The 24329-nt window shown below is 43.4% G+C and overlaps 1 protein-coding gene across 1 annotated transcript in view; it reads right to left on the bottom strand.

Moving 5' to 3' along the window:
• The window catches only part of BLK (BLK proto-oncogene, Src family tyrosine kinase), a 64618-nt gene that overhangs the window by 27376 nt on the left and 12913 nt on the right, over positions 1-24329 (bottom strand). The window contains exons 2-3 of the mRNA XM_077291706.1: positions 1213-1315; positions 922-976 (exon numbers count right to left, since the gene is read on the bottom strand). Of these exons, the coding sequence (XP_077147821.1) occupies positions 922-976; positions 1213-1314 (157 nt within the window). The 5' untranslated portion in view covers position 1315. The remainder of the gene's footprint in view (positions 1-921; positions 977-1212; positions 1316-24329) is intronic.

Below are 24329 nucleotides of genomic sequence, written 5' to 3' on the forward strand. Positions count from 1 at the left end.
GCCTTGTCGAGATGTCTAGGGAGTGCTAGGTACATTCCACGGCTACTTCTAGTTGCGGTGTTAGGTTCAGGGTCTGCGGTCAGTACAGGTACCACCTTCTCCAGAGTACGTCTCATGCTGCTCTTAGGCCACCAGATCATAACAGATGTGAGGGGATGTGAGAGGCCGTAGCCGTGGCTGAGACTAATGGCTCTTGCGCACCCTGGTCTCTCGTCACATACAAACATTGTCCTTTTGTCAATGAACTTGCCTGTCTGCTCTCTGCACCTTCAGCATCTCCTGTGAGTTGCTAAAGACCCCCTCCATACAATTGTGCACAAACAGAGACACAGTCCAATTTCAACTGTAAACGAATAACTTTACTTTTTTACTTTCGCAGCACGTCCATATCAGATACAGCATCAGTGTAGGGTTCCATGCAATTCACAACATTCACTTTCCCTGTACTCTTCCCTACGCCTTTCAGTGGGTGCCCGGATCATCCGGTAAGGCAGCGTCCTCCCTGTTCAGATTTACAACGTTCAGGGGTTCCTGCGTCCGCTTCGCACTAGACAAGAGGGCATCTGCCCATGAAGTAAGCTGCCGCAAGTTGAGCGACCTACATCCCGGTACTGTTGTGACTTTGGCTGCAGCTTCTGTTCTCACTGCTGCTGTCACTGCTGCCCTTCTGGCCCACTGGCCCTGGACGGCTGGGCTTCTTGCTTCGAACGTTGCGGAGGTAACCGCACTGTACGGGCTCTAAGGCCCTACTGCTATAAACAGGAAAACCCCTCTAACAGAAATAAATATACAATAATACATACAAGCCAATATGTGAAGAAAGGGAGTGGAGCATCACACGGTCCCGGTACACCCTTTACATAGACACATTACTAAAGATGAAAGTCTTCTCAGTTTATGAGGCTATGAAGCATTTCTCACCTTTTTGGGATACTTTGCATTGAGCGGTAAAATTCTGCGGCCGTGTTGCTGGGACCTGGAATCAGAATGGAGGATGAGATTACCCCGAGACAATGATCGAGTCTCCTTCACTGCCAATACTGTGTTACACCTCCGCAGCCCTGGAGATTTCCCCAGAAGTGATCGAGGCCCGTTACGCTATGGAGACTCTGCTCTTGGATCAGAGGCACATTCACCCCTTCTCCAGATCTGTCTTTGCTACAGTCATACAATATGGCACATAAAGCCCAGGATACTCCATACACAACTTACTATTGGCGGATGCGAGGGCTTGTAAAACTGACCGGCAGGAGAACTCAGATTAACATGGTCGTCTTTCTTCCAAGGAAGCTTCTTACTGCCAATCACCCCCATCCTTGAGGCAAAAGAAAACATAAGACAATGGTAAAGAATGTCGCCAATTTCATGGGAAAAGTCCTTGTAGTCCTCCTTTCTCTGTAGAGGGAACACTGTGCTGAAATGGCTCCTGTAAGGGAATATATGGACGGCATTTATCTAATCTTGTGTTGCTGAGCTGTGAATAGCAGAGATGACTTCATAGCAGCCAAATGGTCGTAAGAAACATCACTCAGGAAATGCTCTATTGAATTTTATGGGAGATTGTTGTGGGCATGCTTGTGTAGGAGTGTAATAAGCATGTACTATGGAGGACTGTAGCAAGAATGCTCTGTGGAAGAGATTTGTTGGCATGCTGTGTGCGGGAGTGTTACAGTCATGCCCTGTGTAGAGTATTGTGAGCATGCTCTGTGTGATAGTACAGCGAGCATGCTCTGTGTGAGTGTAGGGAGCGTACTCTGTGTGAGTGTAGTGGGCATACTCTGTGTGAGAGTATAGAAAGAGTATAGCGAGAGTACAGGTTGTGTGCTCTGTGTGGGAGTGTAGTGTGCATGCTTTGTGTGGGAGTGTAGTGAAAATGCTCTGTGTGAGTGTTGCTGTCTGCGGACATTGTTGTGAATTTGGATTCTGGGCTCCCCCGGTGGCTACTGGTGGAATTGAACTGGTGTCTTCATCTTCTCTGTTCACCTGTTTCCATCAAGATGTGGGAGTCGCTATATAACCTTGCTTCTCTGTTAGTTGCTTGCCGGTCAACAATGTTATCAGAAGCCTCTCTGTGCTTGTTCCTGCTCCTAGACAACTACTAGATAAGTTGGACTCTTGTCCATGTTTGTTTTTGCATTTTTGTTCCAGTTCACAGCTGTAGTTTCGTTACTGTGTCTGGAATGCTACTGTTGTGAATTTGGATTCTGGGCTCCCCCGGTGGCTACTGGTGGAATTGAACTGGTGTCTTCATCTTCTCTGTTCACCTGTTTCCATCAAGATGTGGGAGTCGCTATATAACCTTGCTTCTCTGTTAGTTGCTTGCCGGTCAACAATGTTATCAGAAGCCTCTCTGTGCTTGTTCCTGCTCCTAGACAACTACTAGATAAGTTGGACTCTTGTCCATGTTTGTTTTTGCATTTTTGTTCCAGTTCACAGCTGTAGTTTCGTTACTGTGTCCGGAAAGCTCTTGTGAACAGGAATTGCCACTCTGGTGTTATGAGTTAATGCCAGAGTTTTAAAGTAATTTCTGGATGGTGTTTTGATAGGGTTTTCAGCTGACCATGAAAGTGTCCTTTCTGTCTTCTGCTATGTAGTAAGTGGACCTCAAATTTGCTAAACCTATTTTCATACTACGTTTGTTATTTCATCTTAATTCACCGCCAATACATGTGGGGGGCCTCTGTCTCCTTTCGGGGTATTTCTCTAGAGGTGAGCTAGGACTAATATTTTCCTCTGCTAGCATTATTTAGTCCTCCGGCTGGTGCTGGGCATCTAGAATCAACGTAGGCATGCTACCCGGCCACTGCTAGTTGTGCGTTAGGTTTAGTTCATGGTCAGCTCAGTTCCCATCTTCCAAGAGCTTTCCAGACACAGTAACGAAACTACAGCTGTGAACTGGAACAAAAATGCAAAAACAAACATGGACAAGAGTCCAACTTATCTAGTAGTTGTCTAGGAGCAGGAACAAGCACAGAGAGGCTTCTGATAACATTGTTGACCGGCAAGCAACTAACAGAGAAGCAAGGTTATATAGCGACTCCCACATCTTGATGGAAACAGGTGAACAGAGAAGATGAAGACACCAGTTCAATTCCACCAGTAGCCACCGGGGGAGCCCAGAATCCAAATTCACAACAGGACATGCTCTGTGTGAGAGTGTTGCAGGCATGCTCTGTATGAGAGTGATATGGGCATATTCTGTGTGAGAGTGTAGGGTACATGCTCTGTATGTACACACAGAGCATGCCCCCTACACACAGCATATGATTGCAACACTCTCAGAGAAAGTCTGCAACACTCACATAGAGCATGCCCATTACAGAGTGTAGCAGGCAAACTGTGGTTGAATAGTTGTTCTGCTGTGTATGAGTGCTGATAATATGCTCTGTGTGGAAGCATAATGGGCATGCTCTATGTGAGAGTGTTGTAGGCATGCTTTGTGTGAGTTTGTGGGCATGCTTAGTGTGAGAGTGTTGTAGGCATGCTCTATGTGAGTGTTGTAGGCATGCCTTGTGTGAGAGTGTTGTGGGCATGCTTTCTGTGAGAGTGTTGTAGACTTGCCTTGTGTTAGAGTGTTGTGGGCATGCTTTGTGTGAGAGTGTTGTAGACTTGCCTTGTGTGAGAGTGTTGTGGGCATGCTTTGTGTGAGAGTGTTGTTAGCATGCTCTATGTGAGAGTGTTGTAGGCATGCTTTGTGTGAGTGTTGTAGGCATGCTCTATGTGAGAGTGTTGTAGGCATGCTTTGTGTGAGTGTTGTAGGCATGCTCTATGTGAGAGTGTTGTAGGCATGCTCTGGATGAGAGTGTTGTGGGCATGCTTTGTGTGAGAGTGTTGTGGGCATGCTTTCTGTGAGAGTGTTGTAGACTTGCCTTGTGTTAGAGTGTTGTGGGCATGCTTTGTGTGAGAGTGTTGTAGACTTGCCTTGTGTGAGAGTGTTGTGGGCATGCTTTGTGTGAGAGTGTTGTTAGCATGCTCTATGTGAGAGTGTTGTAGGCATGCTTTGTGTGAGTGTTGTAGGCATGCTCTATGTGAGAGTGTTGTAGGCATGCTTTGTGTGAGTGTTGTAGGCATGCTCTATGTGAGAGTGTTGTAGGCATGCTCTGGATGAGAGTGTTGTGGGCATGCTTTGTGTGAGAGTGTTGTGGACATGCTCTGTGCTGAGGTCATTGTGCACGTAGGAGGAGGAGGTGAGCTGTAACTAGTAATTTTTGTGACAGGTGGATCCTATGTGATGTACAGTGTATATACAGGTGTCACTTTTCATTATAATCCTGCTTGTGATGATACGCTGAGAAGTGATCTCTACAGAACTGGAAGTATCAGCCTCTTATTATCAAATGCAAGATTTAAGGATTCATCAAAGTGTTTTAACCAGAAGTCACAAAATCGAGGTTGGCAAACAACAGTCACAACAGTTTATATTTTATATTTTTTAAAAGACAATTATTCATCCACAAAAACATTTATACAAGAAATGCAAAATCTCAGTATAGTCGATTGTGACAAGCAAGCATACCATCTCAGACACTGATTTCAGCTTTGTTTCTTTTTTCCATAAAAATATTGTACATGCTTGCTGCTGCGTTCTAGTGGATTAAGTACAAAAAAATATTTGCTATTCAAGTACAGCAAGACAGATTTTAGCTCCACCATATTACTGATCAATCATTCTGGGTCACTTCCACTGCTTCCAACTCTCCTATCTCTCTCCTTCGATTGAATCTCTGTTCACAGACAATTACACTAATCTTCTTCACTGCTGCAGTTACAGTTATGCTCAAAAGTTTACATACCCCGGCAGAATTTTTGTTTTCTTGGCCTTTTGTCAGAGAATATGAATGATAACACCAAAACGTTTTCTCCACTCATGGTTAGTGGTTGGGTGAAGCCATTTATTGTCAAACTACTGTGTTTTCTCTTTTTAAATCATAATGACAACCCAAAATACCCAAATGACCCTGATCAAAAGTTCACATACCCTGGTGATTTTGGCCTGATAACATACACATAAGTTGACACAAATGGGTGTGAATGGCTACTAAAGGTAACATCCTCACCTGTGACCTGTTTGCTTGTAATCAGTGTGTGCATAAAAGCTGAGTGAGTTTCTGGGATCCAGACAGACTCTTGCATCTTTCATCCAGCCACTGACGTTTCTGGATTGTGAGTCATGGGGAAAGCAAAAGAATTGTCAATGGATCTATGGGAAAAGGTAGTTGAACTGTATAAAACAGGAAAGGGATACAAAAAGATATCCAAGGAATTGATAATGCCAGTCAGCAGTGTACAAACTGTGATTAACAAATGGAAATTCAGGAGCTTTGTAAAAACAAAACCACGGTCAGGTAGACCAACAAAAATGTCATCCACAACTGCCAGGAAAATTGTTCAGGATACAAAGAAAAACCCACAAATAACATCAGCTGAAATACTGGACTCTCTGAAAACTAGCTGTGTGGCTGTTTCAAGATGCACAATAAGGAGGCACTTGAAGAAAAATGGGCTGCATGGTCGAGTCGCCAGAAGAAAGCCATTACTGCACAAATGCCACAAAGTATCTCACCTACAATACACAAAACAGCACAGAGACAAGCCTCAAAACTTCTGGAACAAGGTAATTTGGAGTGATGAGACCAAAATTGAACTTTTTGGCCACAACCATAAACGTTACATTTGTAGAGAGGTCAACAAGGCCTATGATGAAAGGAACACCATTCCTACTGTAAAGCACGGAGGTGGATCACTGATGTTTTGGGGATGTGTGAGCTACAAAGGCACAGGAAACTTGGTCAAAGTTGAAGGAAAGATGAATGCAGCATGTTATCCGCAAATACTGGAGGCAAATTTGCACTCATCAGCCAGGAAGCTGCGCACGGGACGTTCTTGCACGCTCAAACATGACAATGATCCAAAACACAAGGCCAAGTCAACCTGTCATTGGCTACAGTAGAACAAAGTGAAGGTTCTGGAGTGGCCATCTCAGTCTCCTGACCTCAATATCATTGAGCCACTCTGGGGAGATCTCAAGTGCGCAGTTCATGCTAGACAGCCCAGGAATTTACAAAAACTGGAGGCTTTTTGCCAAGAAGTGTGGGCAGCTTTACCATCTGAGAAAATAAAAAACCTCATCCACAACTACCACAAAAGACTTCAAGCTTTCAGTGGGCAATACACAGTATTAAGAAATGGGGTATGTGAACTTTTGATCAGGGTCATTTGGATGTTTTGGGTTGTCATTATGATTTAAAAAGAGAAAACACAGTAGTTTGACAATGAATGGCTTCACCCAACCTCTAACCATGAGTGGAGAGAAAGTTTTGGTGTTATCATTCATATGCTCTGAAAAAAGGCCAAGAAAGCAAAATTTCTGCCGGGGTATGTAAACTTTTGAGCACAACTGTATATACCACATGACTGCATGGAGCATTTGTCCAATATTTTAGGAATTTATTTTCCTACTGAACTGTGTTGTCTTCTCATTATCCTCAATGACCCTAAAACAGCTGCTGCATTCCCTGATTTGACTTTTATACAGGCTATTATAGTCCCTCCTTATTGCAACTGCACTTTTGGTGCTTCTGATGTAATCCTCTGCAATGTGTCAAAAGATGGTGGTATTTTTTTTGACAATTCTCTCAAATTGAACTGAAAATTGTGCAGACTCACTGAGTCGTGCAATTTCATAAAATTCAGTATCGATTCACATAAAATTAGATCAATCATCTCTCACAGTTACGTGATCACCAGCTTTGGGATAGTTTCTTTCAGTCCTATTTTTTGGTGTCGCACCCTGTATTAATGGAAGACCTGGGTGCTATAACATTCTGTAAATCTCACGATCTCACACCGTCATCTTCTGCTAATGACACATACCGTAACGAGAGCCGCACACATCAGGCCACCCTGCACTATTTACAGGCAACTAATGTCAGCACTTCCTGATAATTGGTGTGGACAGGAAGCCGTTCTATTTTTGCTGCGCTGGTTATGGTCCGGGCTGGCCGCAGGCTCGACTCTTACTCTTGTTATGCAAATAATGAATAAAAACATCAAGAAAAGAAAAAAATGCTAAATACTCAATGGCGTAAAGTGTCCGGTGCTCAGGCACAAAAAGTCGCCTTACACCGCCCTATGGCGCAAAGAGCACTTGGCATTCCCCTAATCGCGAACTCATTGAAGAGATATTTCCCCTTAGATGCAATGTCCTCAGTAGGGCATTCAATGGGCATCGAAATATGGTTCGGAGGTGGTACAGAGCCCTTAATCCCTTCCCCTTCTGTGCCATACTGCAACAATGGGGATCAGAGGTCATTCCACTCCTGGTCGATAAACCCCCTTAGATGCCGCAATCAATGGCAGGATCAGAAAGAGGAATCGATGGGTTGTAATGGCAGCCAGCGATCTAATGAGGGCCCCCTGGTCTGCCAGCTCGTTTATACTTGCAGCATTAGACCCTGGCCCTGTTTAACACGTATAATAGACCAAAAATACTAAAATATTCCTTTGTATTACATAATACTACAAAATGGCACCAATGAAAACAGCAACACATCCACATAGAAAAAAAAAACACAAAAACAATAGACTTCTTGTCAACAAATTACTAAAAAAAAAAAGGTATGGGTGTTGGTGTTAGAAGAATATAACAAAGAAAAAAAAAATATATTGTGCAAAAGTAATAAAAACACAAAAGAAAACTATAGAAACTTGGTACCACTGTAATCGAATCAAACCATAAAATAAAAAATTACAAAGTAGAGAAATTTTTTTTCCATCCCAGCCAAAAATAGTTAATAGAAACATCAATAGTTATACGTTCCCCAAAACGGTCGTGACGTGTGACTCAAAAAGCATGATGAAAAATGGAGGCGATGGAGGCAGAGAAAACAACTATTGTTGGAAAGAAATATAACACAAGAAAAGGATAGAATAAAAGAGAAGGAGTCAGGGGTATATCAGTTTACGTGGCAGCAAATTTTTGTTATTCGGGGTCTTTGGAAAACGGTGACCACCCCTCTGGTTATTGTAAAAGTGATTATTGATATTACCAGCTGTCGCCCTGCTTCTGTGTAGTAAGTCACAGTAACTCGTACACTTTGCCTCGATGGTGCACATAATACTCTGCTCAAAAGCATAACTAGAACTTCGCCCCAATGTGAAATTTGTGGCAGGGACCATGCACCCGTCCCAAAGCATAGCTGTATTAAAATTAGGGCAACCTGGGTCTTCTGGGGCTTGACGCTCTGAATGCCAAGAATGCCCCCATTATAATGATTTGTGCCCACCATCGGCGGCACGCATTTTGGGCAGTGAGCGTTCCTGAAGCATCACTACTAGCAATACAGAATGGCAGTGCAGCGCCATGGGAGCTCCCTTCACCCTTTCTGTGATGTGCCAGCATGATGACAACATTGAGCCAGCATACACGCTCTGGCTAGAAAAGGTGGAGCCTTATGGACCGACCAGGGCAGAGCGCCGGGGGAACGGGAATGAGGTATGTGCTGTTGCTTTTTTAAAATATGTGTATGGGATGAGTGCCAGTATATAGGAGGCTATGTGAGGCTCAAACTGTATATAGGAGGCTGTGTGGGGGCTCATACTGTATATAGGAGGCTGTGTGGGGGCTCATACTGTATATAGAACGCTATGTGGGGCTCACACTGTATATATGGAGGCTATGTGGGGCTCAAACTGTATATAGGAGGCTATATGGGGTTTATACTGTATATAGGAGGCTATGTGGGGCTCACACTGTATATAGGAGGCTATAAGGTGGCTCAAACTGTATATATGAGGATATGTGGGGGCTTATACTGTATATAGGAGCCTATGTGTGGTCTCATACTGTGTATAGAGAGGCTATATGAGGGCTCACACTGTATATATGGAGGCTATGTGGGGGCTCAAACTGTATATAGGAGGCTATGTGCAGTCTCATACTGTATATAGAGAGGCTGTGTGGGGGCTCATACTGTATATAGGAGCCTATGTTGGGGCTCATACTGTATGTATGAGGATATGTGGGGCTCATACTGTATTGAAAAGGCAATGTGCTGGCTTTTGCTGTATATAGGAGGCTATGTGAGGGCTCATACTGTATATATGAGGATATGTGGGACTTATACTGTATTTCTGAGGTAATCTGAGGGCTCATGCGGGGTCTCGTACTATATATGGGATGCTATGTGGGGGCTCATACTGTATATTGGAGGCCATGTGGGGTCTCATACTGTATATAGAGAGGCTATGTGGGGGCTCATACTGTGTATTTCAGGCTATATAGAGGCTCATTCTGTATATAGGCAGCTAAGTTTTGGCTCATGATGTGAATAGGTGGGCTATGTGGGGACTCACGCTTTATATAGGGGCTATGTCGCCTTATGCTGTATATAGGAAGGCTATGTGGGGCTTATGCTGTATATAGGAGGCTTTGTGGAGCTCATGCTGTAAAAAAGAGTCTATGTGGGGTCTCCTACTGCATATAGGGGCTGTATGTGGGCTGTTATGGTATATAGGAGGCTGTGTATGGGATTATATGGTATATAGGTGGATGTTAGAATACTTAATTCTGCTCAATATTAAGTGATTGAGTTAATATTAATATAAAATAATTATAATTATTATGTTAATATTAATATGGAGCCTTTTGGTTCGGCCTCCACAACAGTCACGGTCTCTTATATGGCCCCTTGGGAAAATGTATTGCCCACCCCTGCTGTCTTATGTACACTGTGTTCCAAATTATTATGCACATAGAGTTTAGGCGTGATAAGGTTAGAATTTTTTTGTTTGTCATTTAAACTCATTGATGGTGATGTGTGTCAGGGCTCTTTATATCACTGAAAGCAATTGCAGAGACCTGTGCACATTAGTTTGGCCGGTGTGTCCAAATAAAGGCAAGACTACTTAAGAAGGCTGTTCCACATTATTAAGCAGCCTACATTTTTTGCCAAAATGGGAAAGAAAAAGGATGTGTTGGCTGCTGAGAAGCAACAAATTGTGGAGTATTTAGGTCAAGGCATGACTACAATCAACATTGCCAAGACACTTCATCGTGATCATCGCACAATCAAGAAGTATGTAGCTGATTCCCAGCACACACGTGTGCGTACTGATAAGGAAAAATTGAGGACCCTTTCCAATAGGCAATTGCGTAAGGTTAAAAGAGCAGCTGCAAAAATGCCTGGTCATAGCAGCAGACAAGTTTTTGAAGCTGCTGGTGCCTCCAACGTCCCCAGAACAACAAGATGCAGGGTCCTTCAGAGGTTTGCAGCTGTGCGTAAGCCATCCTGTCGACCACCTCTATCCACTGCACACAAGCAGAAACGGCTCCAGTGGACCAAACGATACATGAAGACTGACTTCCAAACTGTTTTGTTCACCGATGAGTGCCGTGCAACGCTCGACGGTCCAGATGGATGGAGTGGAGGATGGCTGGTTGATGGACACCCTATGAAAACACGGCTAAGGCACCAACAAGGAGCAGGTGGAGTAATGTTTTGGGCTGGAATCATGGGGAGAGAGATTGTCGGCCCCTTTATGATCCCTGAAGGGGTAAAGATGAACTCCATAATCTATGTGGAGTTTCTAAAACAACACTTCCTGTCACGGTTCAAGAGGAAGAACCGTGCTTTCCGCAGCAAGATCATTTTCATGCCTGATAATGCACCGTCTCATGCTGCAAAAAACTCATCTGCATCTCTGGCTGCTATGGGCATAAAAGAGGACAAACTTATGGTGTGGCCACCATCTTCCCCTGACCTCAACCCCATTGAGAACCTCTGGAGCATCATCAAAAGGAGTGTCTATGATGGCGGGAGGCAGTTCACATCTAAGCAACAGCTCTGGGAGGGTATTCTGTCCACATGCAAAACAATTGAAGCAGAAACCATCCAAAAACTGACAAATTCAATGGACGAGAGAGTTCAGAAGCTTCTTTCCAACAAGGGGTCCTAGGTGCAAATGTAACATCACCTAGAATAAAGTTTTCACTTGAAAGCTGTTTGATTTCATTATGTAATAAGCTGATAATGCTTAGAACTTCACAATTGACCATTTTTTGTTCAAAATAAAAAAAAAAGGTTGAAAACTCTGCTGTGCATAATAATTTGGAACATGCATTCTGAGTGTTTATTTTTTTTTTAAACATACTGTTTTCATAGGCAGTTTGTTCCAAAACATTGCAATTATACTAGAATAGTAGATGACTGGAAAATAACAATGACTGCAATTCAGATAGGTAATTTAGAGAAAATAGGAGGAAATATTATCTGCATAATAATTTGGAACACAGTGTATAGTGCTATGTTATGTATAGCGCTCTACATAGGGGGAAAAACTTTGTGCGGCGCTGTTTGTTTTGCATCTACAGATGTGCACGAGTGCACCTGTGTTAATCACATGACTTATCACATGATCTATCAAAGGGGGTCATGGGACATGTCACGTAACACATTGAGGGATGGGCCCATGCCTTCTAAACTGCCCCGGGGCCTGGCTACTGTTAATCCGCCCCTGACCCCAAGGCACAGCTAGTATTGAGGGAAGGGGGCGATACACTGGGACTTAATACATGTTGAGTTTTTTTTAGTTTTTGGAATTTGTGGCAGTTTATGCCGCAAATCAAAGCAAATCAGTAATTTTTTTTGTACTGTGGTCCCTGACACAAATCTGTGCGGGACCTGAAGAAGGACCCTAGATAAGGTCAAATGAACATATGGGTGCAGGTCCTGAGGCCAATTGTATAAACTATAGAGGTCTATATTTGGGTTTACTATTTGGGGGTTCTGAATTAGGGTCTGTATATTTTAAGGGGGTTTGATTTTAGTTCTGTAAACATGTAAGGCTTCTGACCTGGGCTCTGTATTTGTCTAGTGGCTCTGTATTAGTTCTGGTTTTGGATCAGTAACAGTTTGGGGCTTCTGGTCTTGGCACTGTGTTAGTTTAGGTGTTCTGATTTGGACTCTGTATATGGTTCAGAGGTCTGGTCTGGAGTCTTAATTTCTCTAGGAGTTTGGTCAAAGTTAGGGGGTCTGGTCTGGGGTCCATATTATTTTAGGAGTTTGGCTTAGAGTATGTATTAGTTTACAGTAGTGATGGGAAACCTCCAGCCTGTAGTCTGCTTATGTGGTGCCCCAGGGTCCTGGTCGTCACAGTAGCATTGCTTTCCTCACGGGGAGAGTGATGTTACGTTTGGAAGCGATGAAGGATATCTTTTATCAGGTAACCACCATACACACAACATGTTCACACTCCAGGCCGCAAGGGGGAGCTTTTGATCCTATTTCTAGGTGACTCCCCTATATATATTGTGGTTTGGAGGGAAAGGGAGTACAGTTTCAATTAGATCATGAGAGAGACAGAAGAGAGCACACCGACATAGAGTGTCAGAAGGTGTGAAGGGGCCGTGTAGTCCGAAGCACTACAGCTCCTGGAAAGAGACATACAGAAAGCCGAACATTGTTTAGTGAGCGTGCAGGAGAGCGAAGCACAGGAGAGTAACATCAGGGAAGACCAGCTAAGAGCAGGCTGCCTCCTTCTGAGGTGCAGATAACCGGTAGCCGAACCACCAAGGTTGTAAGGAACTCTACGACTTACATCAGAGACCGGCAGGACAGCTGAACTGCAAGTTACCTGTCCGCCTTAATACCCAGGAGGCATGGTGACACATATAGAGCCCGGAGCATGCTAGAGTCCCTGTAAAAAGGCTCAAGTCACCAGTCATACGGGTTGTCCTAGCCTATATGGGTGACAGAGGGAAGAACTGTGAGGACCTTATCTGAAGCCATAGGCAGTAAGGGACTACAACACAATCGCGCTAGAGGAAGGCTTTCAACTCCACCTGGTAAAGGGGACTCTGTATTCGCTTCCAAACCGGCGGGACCCTGCCTATCCTGTGATCTGGTGCTCTGGACTGTGGCTGCCTGAAGTCTTCAGTAAACCAGGTAAAGAGACTGCAACCTCGTGTCCTCGTTCTATACTGTGCCATTCACCATCTTTCATCTACACACCGGAAGCCCTGGGGACATACTTCACCTGTGGGAAGGTATACCATCTGGCTGCCATAACATCACCCCAGAGGACCATTTAAAGCAGCGTCGGTCCCCACTGACCGAATGCCACAGGTGGCGTCACGAACATAAACGCTATTCACCAAATCCCTTTAAAGACTTTCCCCTTTTACATGGGCGCCCAGGGCCACGGACCAGGTCACACTGTGACATCCCCCTGTGAACACCACCGGACCCGGTACCGGGTACCCCACAGCCCTGACTCATTTACAGCCCGCAATTTCATTTCTTCCTGCCCCTGTTCAGATTCCCGGGGACTGCAGTGCTTGGGCTGGTGGCCTTGTTTTGCCAGATGTCTACACTTTAATTCCTCATTAAGCATGTATAAGCAGCATGTACTATTGAGCACAATGAAGCATTATGTCCTAATGCTGGCCAGTGTCAGAGTCAGGAAGTTCTTAGCAGCTGGCGTTAGAGCACTCTGCGTTTTCCTTCCCTATTAATAAGCAGCAGTCGCAGGGTCTCCTATGTGATGTATATGATCCAGCCCCAGTCTTCTATGTCATGTATTTATACCAGTCCCCGTGTCTCATATGTGATGTATATGCTCTAACCCTATTGTCTCCTCAGTGATGAAGATGCTTGAGCCCTATTTAATCCTACATGATGTATATGTGTCAGCCATAGTTTATCCTATGTGATATATATGCTCTAGCACTAGTGTCTTCAATGTGATGTATATGCTCTAGCTCCAGTGTTTCCTATGTGATGTGTATGCTCCAGTCCGTTTCTCCAATATGGTGTATATGCTCCATTGTCTCCTATCTGACATATATACAACAGCCCAAAGTCTCCTATTTGATGTATATGCTTCAGCCCAAGTGTCTCCTGTGATTCATGTGCTCCATTGTCACTTATGTGATGTTTATGCAGCAGACTTAATGTGTCCTATGTGAGTGATGCTTATGCACTAGCTTCAAATGTCTCTTATATGATATTTAGGCACTAGTCCTAGTGTATAATATGTGATGTATATACAGCAATCCCAATGCATCCTATGGGATGTATATACACCAGTCCTAGTGTCTCCTATGTGATATATATATATACTAGCTGTACTACCCGGCTTCGCCCGGGTTAATGACTGCTGTTAGCAAAATAGAATGTGTTAACAAAAATTTATTCTGCACACAAAAACCACAAAACAAATAGATAGAAATGTAATTATTAAAAGGCAAAAACTAAGCAAATAGAAGCATTTCACAACATATATTAGCTTTGTTATACTGAGAATGTCTTTGTTGCCTATATTAACCAATCAGAGCTCAGGTTAATTAACTGTAGCAAAATAGAAGCTGAGCTGTGATTGGTTGCTATTGGCAGCCTGATAAATCCCCAGCCAACAGGAAGCCCTCCCCCCTGGCAGTATATATTAGCTCACACATACACATAATAGACAGGTCATGTGACTGACAGCTGCCGTATTTCCTATATGGTACATTTGTTGCTCTTGTAGTTTGCTTATTAATCAGATTTTTATTTTTGAAGGACAATACCAGACTTGTGTGTGTTTTAGGGCGAGTTTTATGTGTCAAGTTGTGTGTGTTGAGTTGCGTGTGGCGACATGCATGTAGCGACTTTTGTGAGATGAGTTTTGTGTGGCGACATGCGTGTAGCAACATTTTGTGTGTTGAGTTGCATGTGACAGGTTAGTGTAGCAAGTTGTGTGCAGCAAGATTTGTGCATGGCGAGTTTTGCGCGTGGCGAGTTTTATGTGTGGTGCATTTTGAGTATGTGCAAGTTTTGTGTGAGGCAACTTTTGCATGTGGTGCAACTTTTGTACATGTGGCAATTTTTCTGTGTGTGCAAGTTTTGCATGAGGTGAGTTTTCCATGAGGTGAGTTTTGCACGTGTGGCGAGTTTTGCGTGAGCCTAGTTTTGCATATGGCGAGTTTTGCATGTAGCGAGTTTTGAGTGGTGACTTTTGTGTTTCGACTTTTATGTGGCGAGGTTGGTGTGTGTGTGTGGTGAAATGTGTGCTGAGGGTGGTATATGTGTTCAAGCACGTGGTAGTGTGTGGCGCATTTTGTGTTTGTGTTCATATCCCCGTGTGTGGTGAGTATCCCATGTCGGGGCCCCACCTTAGCAACTGTACGGTATATACTCTTTGTCGCCATCGCTCTCATTCTTTAAGTCCTCATTGTTCACATCTGGCAGCTGTCAATTTTCCTCCAACACTTTTCCCTTCACTTTTTCCCCATTATGTAGATAGGAGCAAAATTGTTTGGTGAATTGGAACGCGCGGGGTTAAAATTTCACCTCACAACATAGCCTATGACGCTCTCGGGGTCCAGACGTGTGACTGTGCAAAATTTTGTGGCTGTAGCTGCGACGGTACAGATGCCAATCCCGGACATACACACATACATACATACACACATTCAGCTTTATATATTAGATATACCTGTATGTAATCTCCTGTATATAGTATATACCTGTGTGTCATCTCACCTATATATAGTATATATCTGTGTGTCATCTCCTGTATATAGTATATACCTGTATGTCATCTCCTCCTATACATAGCATATACCTGTGTCATCTCCTCCTGTATATACTATATACCTGTAGGTAATCTGCTCCTGTATATAGTATATACCTGTGTGTCATCTCCTCCTGTATATAGTATATACCTGTATGTCATCTCCTCCTGTATGTAGTATGTACCTGTATGTCATCTCCTCCTCTATATAGTATATACCTGTGTGTCATCTCTCCTGTATATAGTATATATCTGTGTGTCATCTCCTCCTGTATATAGTATATACCTGTGTGTCATCTCCCCTGTAAATAGTATATACCTGTGTGTCATCTCCTGTATATAGTATATAGCTGTATGCCATCTCCTCCTGTATTAGCCCTCGTTCACACGTTATTTGGTCAGTATTTTTACCTCAGTATTTGTAAGCTAAAATGGCAGCCTGATAAATCCCCAGCCAACAGTAAGCCCACCCCCTGGCAGTATATATTAGCTCACACATACACATAATAGACTGGTCATGTGACTGACAGCTGCCGGATTCCTATATGGTACATTTGTTGCTCTTGTAGTTTGTCTGCTTATTAATCAGATTTTTATTTTTGAAGGATACCAGACTTGTGTGTGTTTTAGGGCGAGTTTCGTGTGTCAAGTTGTGTGTGTTGAGTTGCGTGTGGCGACATGCATGTAGGGACTTTTGTGAGATGAGTTTTGTGTGGCGACATGCGTGTAGCAACTTTTTGTGTGTCGAGTTGCATGTGACAGGTTAGTGTAGCAAGTTGTGTGCAGCAAGTTTTGCGCATGGCGAGTTTTGCGCGTGGCGAGTTTTATGTGTGGTGCCTTTTGAGTATGTGCAAGTTTTGTGTGAGGCAACTTTTGCATGTGTTGCAACTTTTGTGCATGTGGCAATTTTTCTGCGTGTGGCAATTTTTCTGCGTGTGCAAGTTTTGCGTGTGGCGAGTTTTGCACGTGTGGCGAGTTTTGCATGTGGAGAGTTTTGCGCGTGGCGAGTTTTGAGCGGCGACTTTTGTGTTTCTACTTTTATGTGGCGAGGTTGGTGTATGTGTGGTGAAATGTGCACTGAGGGTGGTATATGTGTTCGAGCACGTGGTAGTGTGTGGCGCATTTTGTGTGTGTGTTCATATCCCCGTGGTGGTGTGATTATCCCATGTTGGGGCCCCACCTTAGCAACTGTACAGTATATACTCTTTGGTGCCATCGCTGTCATTCTTTAAGTCCCCCTTGTTCACATCTGGCAGCTGTTAATTTGCCTCCAACACTTTTCCTTTCATTTTTTCCCCATTATGTAGATAGGGGCAAAATTGTTTGGTGACTTGGAAAGCGCGGGGTTAAAATTTCACCTCACAATATAGCTTTGACGCTCTCAGGGTCCAGACGTGTGACTGTGCAAAATTTTGTGCCTGTAGCTGCGACGCCTCCAACACTTTTCCTTTCACTTTTTCCCCATTATGTAGATAGGGGCAAAATTGTTTGGTGAATTGGAAAGCGCGGGGTTAAAATTTCACCTCACAACATAGCCTATGACGCTCTCGGGGTCCAGACGTGTGACTGTGCAAAATTTTGTGGCTGTAGCTGCTACGGTTCAGATGCCAATCCCGGACATACATACATACATACATACATACACACACACACACATTCAGCTTTATATATTAGACTAGCTGTACTACCCGGCTTCGCCCGGGTTAATGACTGCTGTTAGCAAAATAGAATGTGTTAACAAAAATTTATTCTGCACACAAAAACCACAAAACAAATAGATAGAAATGTAATTATTAAAAGGCAAAAACTAAGCAAATAGAAGCATTTCACAACATATATTAGCTTTGTTATACTGAGAATGTCTTTGTTGCCTATATTAACCAATCAGAGCTCAGGTTAATTAACTGTAGCAAAATAGAAGCTGAGCTGTGATTGGTTGCTATTGGCAGCCTGATAAATCCCCAGCCAACAGGAAGCCCTCCCCCCTGGCAGTATATATTAGCTCACACATACACATAATAGACAGGTCATGTGACTGACAGCTGCCGTATTTCCTATATGGTACATTTGTTGCTCTTGTAGTTTGCTTATTAATCAGATTTTTATTTTTGAAGGACAATACCAGACTTGTGTGTGTTTTAGGGCGAGTTTTATGTGTCAAGTTGTGTGTGTTGAGTTGCGTGTGGCGACATGCATGTAGCGACTTTTGTGAGATGAGTTTTGTGTGGCGACATGCGTGTAGCAACATTTTGTGTGTTGAGTTGCATGTGACAGGTTAGTGTAGCAAGTTGTGTGCAGCAAGATTTGTGCATGGCGAGTTTTGCGCGTGGCGAGTTTTATGTGTGGTGCATTTTGAGTATGTGCAAGTTTTGTGTGAGGCAACTTTTGCATGTGGTGCAACTTTTGTACATGTGGCAATTTTTCTGTGTGTGCAAGTTTTGCATGAGGTGAGTTTTCCATGAGGTGAGTTTTGCACGTGTGGCGAGTTTTGCGTGAGCCTAGTTTTGCATATGGCGAGTTTTGCATGTAGCGAGTTTTGAGTGGTGACTTTTGTGTTTCGACTTTTATGTGGCGAGGTTGGTGTGTGTGTGTGGTGAAATGTGTGCTGAGGGTGGTATATGTGTTCAAGCACGTGGTAGTGTGTGGCGCATTTTGTGTTTGTGTTCATATCCCCGTGTGTGGTGAGTATCCCATGTCGGGGCCCCACCTTAGCAACTGTACGGTATATACTCTTTGTCGCCATCGCTCTCATTCTTTAAGTCCTCATTGTTCACATCTGGCAGCTGTCAATTTTCCTCCAACACTTTTCCCTTCACTTTTTCCCCATTATGTAGATAGGAGCAAAATTGTTTGGTGAATTGGAACGCGCGGGGTTAAAATTTCACCTCACAACATAGCCTATGACGCTCTCGGGGTCCAGACGTGTGACTGTGCAAAATTTTGTGGCTGTAGCTGCGACGGTACAGATGCCAATCCCGGACATACACACATACATACATACACACATTCAGCTTTATATATTAGATATACCTGTATGTAATCTCCTGTATATAGTATATGCCTGTGTGTCATCTCACCTATATATAGTATATATCTGTGTGTCATCTCCTGTATATAGTATATACCTGTATGTCATCTCCTCCTATACATAGCATATACCTGTGTCATCTCCTCCTGTATATACTATATACCTGTAGGTAATCTGCTCCTGTATATAGTATATACCTGTGTGTCATCTCCTCCTGTATATAGTATATACCTGTATGTCATCTCCTCCTGTATGTAGTATGTACCTGTATGTCATCTCCTCCTCTATATAGTATATACCTGTGTGTCATCTCTCCTGTATATAGTATATATCTGTGTGTCATCTCCTCCTGTATATAGTATATACCTGTGTGTCATCTCCCCTGTAAATAGTATATACCTGTGTGTCATCTCCTGTATATAGTATATAGCTGTATGCCATCTCCTCCTGTATTAGCCCTCGTTCACACGTTATTTGGTCAGTATTTTTACCTCAGTATTTGTAAGCTAAAATGGCAGCCTGATAAATCCCCAGCCAACAGTAAGCCCACCCCCTGGCAGTATATATTAGCTCACACATACACATAATAGACTGGTCATGTGACTGACAGCTGCCGGATTCCTATATGGTACATTTGTTGCTCTTGTAGTTTGTCTGCTTATTAATCAGATTTTTATTTTTGAAGGATACCAGACTTGTGTGTGTTTTAGGGCGAGTTTCGTGTGTCAAGTTGTGTGTGTTGAGTTGCGTGTGGCGACATGCATGTAGGGACTTTTGTGAGATGAGTTTTGTGTGGCGACATGCGTGTAGCAACTTTTTGTGTGTCGAGTTGCATGTGACAGGTTAGTGTAGCAAGTTGTGTGCAGCAAGTTTTGCGCATGGCGAGTTTTGCGCGTGGCGAGTTTTATGTGTGGTGCCTTTTGAGTATGTGCAAGTTTTGTGTGAGGCAACTTTTGCATGTGTTGCAACTTTTGTGCATGTGGCAATTTTTCTGCGTGTGGCAATTTTTCTGCGTGTGCAAGTTTTGCGTGTGGCGAGTTTTGCACGTGTGGCGAGTTTTGCATGTGGAGAGTTTTGCGCGTGGCGAGTTTTGAGCGGCGACTTTTGTGTTTCTACTTTTATGTGGCGAGGTTGGTGTATGTGTGGTGAAATGTGCACTGAGGGTGGTATATGTGTTCGAGCACGTGGTAGTGTGTGGCGCATTTTGTGTGTGTGTTCATATCCCCGTGGTGGTGTGATTATCCCATGTTGGGGCCCCACCTTAGCAACTGTACAGTATATACTCTTTGGTGCCATCGCTGTCATTCTTTAAGTCCCCCTTGTTCACATCTGGCAGCTGTTAATTTGCCTCCAACACTTTTCCTTTCATTTTTTCCCCATTATGTAGATAGGGGCAAAATTGTTTGGTGACTTGGAAAGCGCGGGGTTAAAATTTCACCTCACAATATAGCTTTGACGCTCTCAGGGTCCAGACGTGTGACTGTGCAAAATTTTGTGCCTGTAGCTGCGACGCCTCCAACACTTTTCCTTTCACTTTTTCCCCATTATGTAGATAGGGGCAAAATTGTTTGGTGAATTGGAAAGCGCGGGGTTAAAATTTCACCTCACAACATAGCCTATGACGCTCTCGGGGTCCAGACGTGTGACTGTGCAAAATTTTGTGGCTGTAGCTGCTACGGTTCAGATGCCAATCCCGGACATACATACATACATACATACATACACACACACACACATTCAGCTTTATATATTAGATACTGTATATACACAGCAGTCCCCGTGTATCCTTCAGCAGTCTCAGTTTCTCATATGTGATATACACTCACCGGCCACTTTATTAGGTACACCATGCTAGTAACGGGTTGGACCCCCTTTTGCCTTCAGAACTGCCTCAATTCTTCGTGGCATAGATTCAACAAGGTGCTGGAAGCATTCCTCAGAGATTTTGGTCCATATTGACATGATGGCATCACACAGTTGCCGCAGATTTGTCGGCTGCACATCACCACCACCAGCCTGAACCGTTGATACAAGGCAGGATGGATCCATGCTTTCATGTTGTTTACGCCAAATTCTGACCCTACCATCCGAATGTCGCAGCAGAAATCGAGACTCATCAGACCAAGCAACGTTTTTCCAATCTTCTACTGTCCAATTTCGATGAGCTTGTGCAAATTGTAGCCTCAGTTTCCTGTTCTTAGCTGAAAGGAGTGGTACCCGGTGTGGTCTTCTGCTGCTGTAGCCCATCTGCCTCAAAGTTTGACGCACTGTGCGTTCAGAGATGCTCTTAGGCCTACCTTGGTTGTAACGGGTGGCGATTTGAGTCACTGTTGCCTTTCTATCAGCTCGAACCAGTCTGCCCATTCTCCTCTGACCTCTGGCATCAACAAGGCATTTCCGCCCACAGAACTGCCGCTCACTGGATTTTTTTTCTTTTTCGGACCATTCTCTGTAAACCCTAGAGATGGTTGTGCGTGAAAATCCCAGTAGATCAGCAGTTTCTGAAATACTCAGACCAGCCCTTCTGGCACCAACAACCTTGCCACGTTCAAAGGCACTCAAATCACCTTTCTTCCCCATACTGATGCTCGGTTTGAACTGCAGGAGATTGTCTTGACCATGTCTACATGCCTAAATGCACTGAGTTGCCGCCATGTGATTGGCTGATTAGAAATTAAGTGTTAACAAGAAGTTGGACAGGTGTACCTAATAAAGTGGCCAGTGAGAGTATATATATATATATATATATATATATATATATATATATATATAGCAGTACCAGTGTCTCCTATGTGATGTATATACAGCAGCCTCAGTGCCTCCTAGGTGATTTATATATCACAGTCTTGGTATATCCTATGTGATGTATATACAGCAGCCTTTGTGTCTCCTATGTGATGTATAAACAGTAGTCTTGCTGTTTCCTATGTGATGTACAGACAGCAGTCTTGGTATATACCATGTGATGTATATACAGCAGAGTCCATGTCTCCTATGTGATGTATAGCCATCAGTCTTGGTGTCTCCTATTTGATGTATACAGCAGTATGTGTATTCTATGTGATGTATACAGCAGTCGCAGTTTCTCCTATGTGTATATATATTGCAGTCTCAGTGTCTCCTACGTGATGTATACACAGCTGTCTCAGTGTCTCCTATGTGATTTAGACAGCAGTCTCTGTGTCTCCTATGTGATGTATACAGCAGCCTCAGGTATCTGATATACGATGTAAATCCAGTAGTCTGTGTCTCCTATGTGTATATATAGCAGTCTCAGTGTCTCCTACGTGATGTATACACAGCTGTCTCAGTGTCTCCTATGTGATTTAGACAGCAGTCTCTGTGTCTCCTATGTGATGTATACAGCAGCCTCAGGTATCTAATATACGATGTATATCCAGTAGTCTGTGTCTCCTATGTGATTTATATACAGCTGTCTCAGTGTCTCCTATGTGATGTATAAATGGCAGATCTCCCACTGCTTGAGTTCTATAAATGTAACATGAGCAGTGATGGATTTCCCACTGTGAGGAGACCTGCAGTATAATATACATCTGTGTTCAGAACTTTCTACTGCAAGTTCTTTACAAAATGTATCAACACAAAGAATTGACTGTGCTCCAGACTGATGTAAACCTGGGAAAGCAGTTACAAGTAACAACATCATCCATACCACCTAACATCACAGCGGCACCTAAGAGAAGCAGCTGCAGCCATCACATTAAGGGAGGTCGTTAATTAATTGTTAAACCATATATAGCAGGATAAATGACAAGTTGATAATTTTGTACAGCCGCAAATGATGGTATAAATATCCAAAAGGCGATTGGCAGAAAAAAAAGGTTCCCCACCCCTGGTTATAAAGTGTCTCGTTCGGTGTCTCTATTAGTTTAGGGGTTTTAGTTTGGGTTCTGTATTATTTGGGGCTGTTAAATCTCTGGTCCAGGGTCGATGTTTGTTTAGGGGGTTTGGTCAGGGGTGTATATTAGTTTAGGGATCTGGCAGTTCACAGCTATGTATTGGTTTCTATTTCTAAGAGAAAATTCAGTATAGTACGTTACATAAATTGGTGAGGGGTATAGTAAGTTTCAGAAGGGGAAACAAGGGGTAGAATAGTCTAATGCTTGTAACCTACCATGCACCATTTACAGGACTGAGGAGCCTCTGGCACCTCTCAGGCATCTTTGTACCCATTATAGTTATCCTACTACTTGTAAGAAGTGCACCGGATGAGTGTGAAAGACCCAACCCAAACCGACTGTTCATGAGAGCTTCACCACAAGTTGCAAAGGCTCCTCAGAGAAAATCAGTGTTTCCATCTCTGATCATCTAGTACAAGAAACTACACTTACAGTGCACTTTGCATAATGAATCTGTGCTGCCCGTTTTGGGGCAGCACAGAAGCACACACGAGGATCTAAATTGATATGTATATACTGGTTTTAGGGGTCTGGATGGATGCTGTAATTGTTCAGTTCTTTTTAGTTTAGGGGCAGGGAGGATTCTAGCTTTTCTGCTATCTGAGATGAGAATTAAAATAGGGTCTCCGTCTTCTCATCAAAGGATGTAGGGTCGTGTCTGGTGTCTTTCTCCACTTACTTCAGGCTCCATCTGTCCTCCAGAGTTTCCATCACAGATGCTACATCAGGACTGTCTTCCTAGTAATCTATGGCCAACACTCTCCCACATGTCTGGATGCTCCGAGGCATGGCTGACTTTTACTCCCAGCAACTATCTCAATCTCATACCTCAGTAAGGTCACTCTTGGGTTTCGGTTCTGCTCACCTGGTCTTTTGCCACCTGGACTTTTGGCTTGTGAGTTCTTCAGATGCCAACCTCCCGCTTGGTGACTGCACCTCCATGTCTCTACAAGGATCAAATTCTCCTCGCCTGCCCTCATTTCTCTGCCCCTGTTACGATATGGTATGAAATATCATATAAGTTTAGTTCTCTTGCTAGCATGCTGTGGGCTAAGCCCCCCTTCTTGGAGTGATTCTGCAGCTTGAAGCTGCAAATTCCTGACTTTCAGCTCACAAGCCTTCATCCCCCTCGCCAAGGTATTTACGACCGGCATTTCCTGTAGTGGAAAGTGACCAGCTTTAACTGGATTAGAAACTTCCAGAATCATGAAAGTCCTTTGTTCTGTTTTTGTAAGATATTAGGTAAATCATTTAAGTTAAGAACACGAAAATATATATTCTTAATCTCCATCGGAGCATCTATCCAGCACTCTAAACATGAGCTTCTAACTCCATCAGGTAAAGAAGTAGGGATTTCTCTGTAAATATACATCCCAAATAGGACATATTTGATCTCACTAGAATGCCAGCGATAACACGAGATGAATGCTGGGTTTGTTAGGACTATGACATATTTTGTAGCGGAATTACAAGTCTTAGACTAATTTAGCTTACATTTACTTAGACTGAAAAGGTAGGAGGGTCTGGGATAGCCAGCCCTTTTTGGTGATGTCACCAAGCTGAGCTATAACTGTTTTGGCCAGATTCAAGGAGTCTGCTGCCTGAAGAACATGTGAGTCTGATCTGAAGAGCTGTACCTCATGCATTGGGATTTTTGGGAGCTCCGCCCACCAGCATGGTTTTTGCCTGAACTGATATGAACTAAGAACATGTGAGTGTTATCTTTTCTCCTTTAATCCTCTTTATGTTATAATTACCTTGTACATATTTGCAATTGTCTCATTTGTAACATCTTTGTAAAATATTTTTATAAAGCACTGCCTAAACTT

This window comes from Ranitomeya variabilis, chromosome 2 (genome assembly GCF_051348905.1).
Source record: "Ranitomeya variabilis isolate aRanVar5 chromosome 2, aRanVar5.hap1, whole genome shotgun sequence".
In the NCBI taxonomy this organism is placed as follows: Eukaryota; Metazoa; Chordata; class Amphibia; order Anura; family Dendrobatidae; genus Ranitomeya; species Ranitomeya variabilis.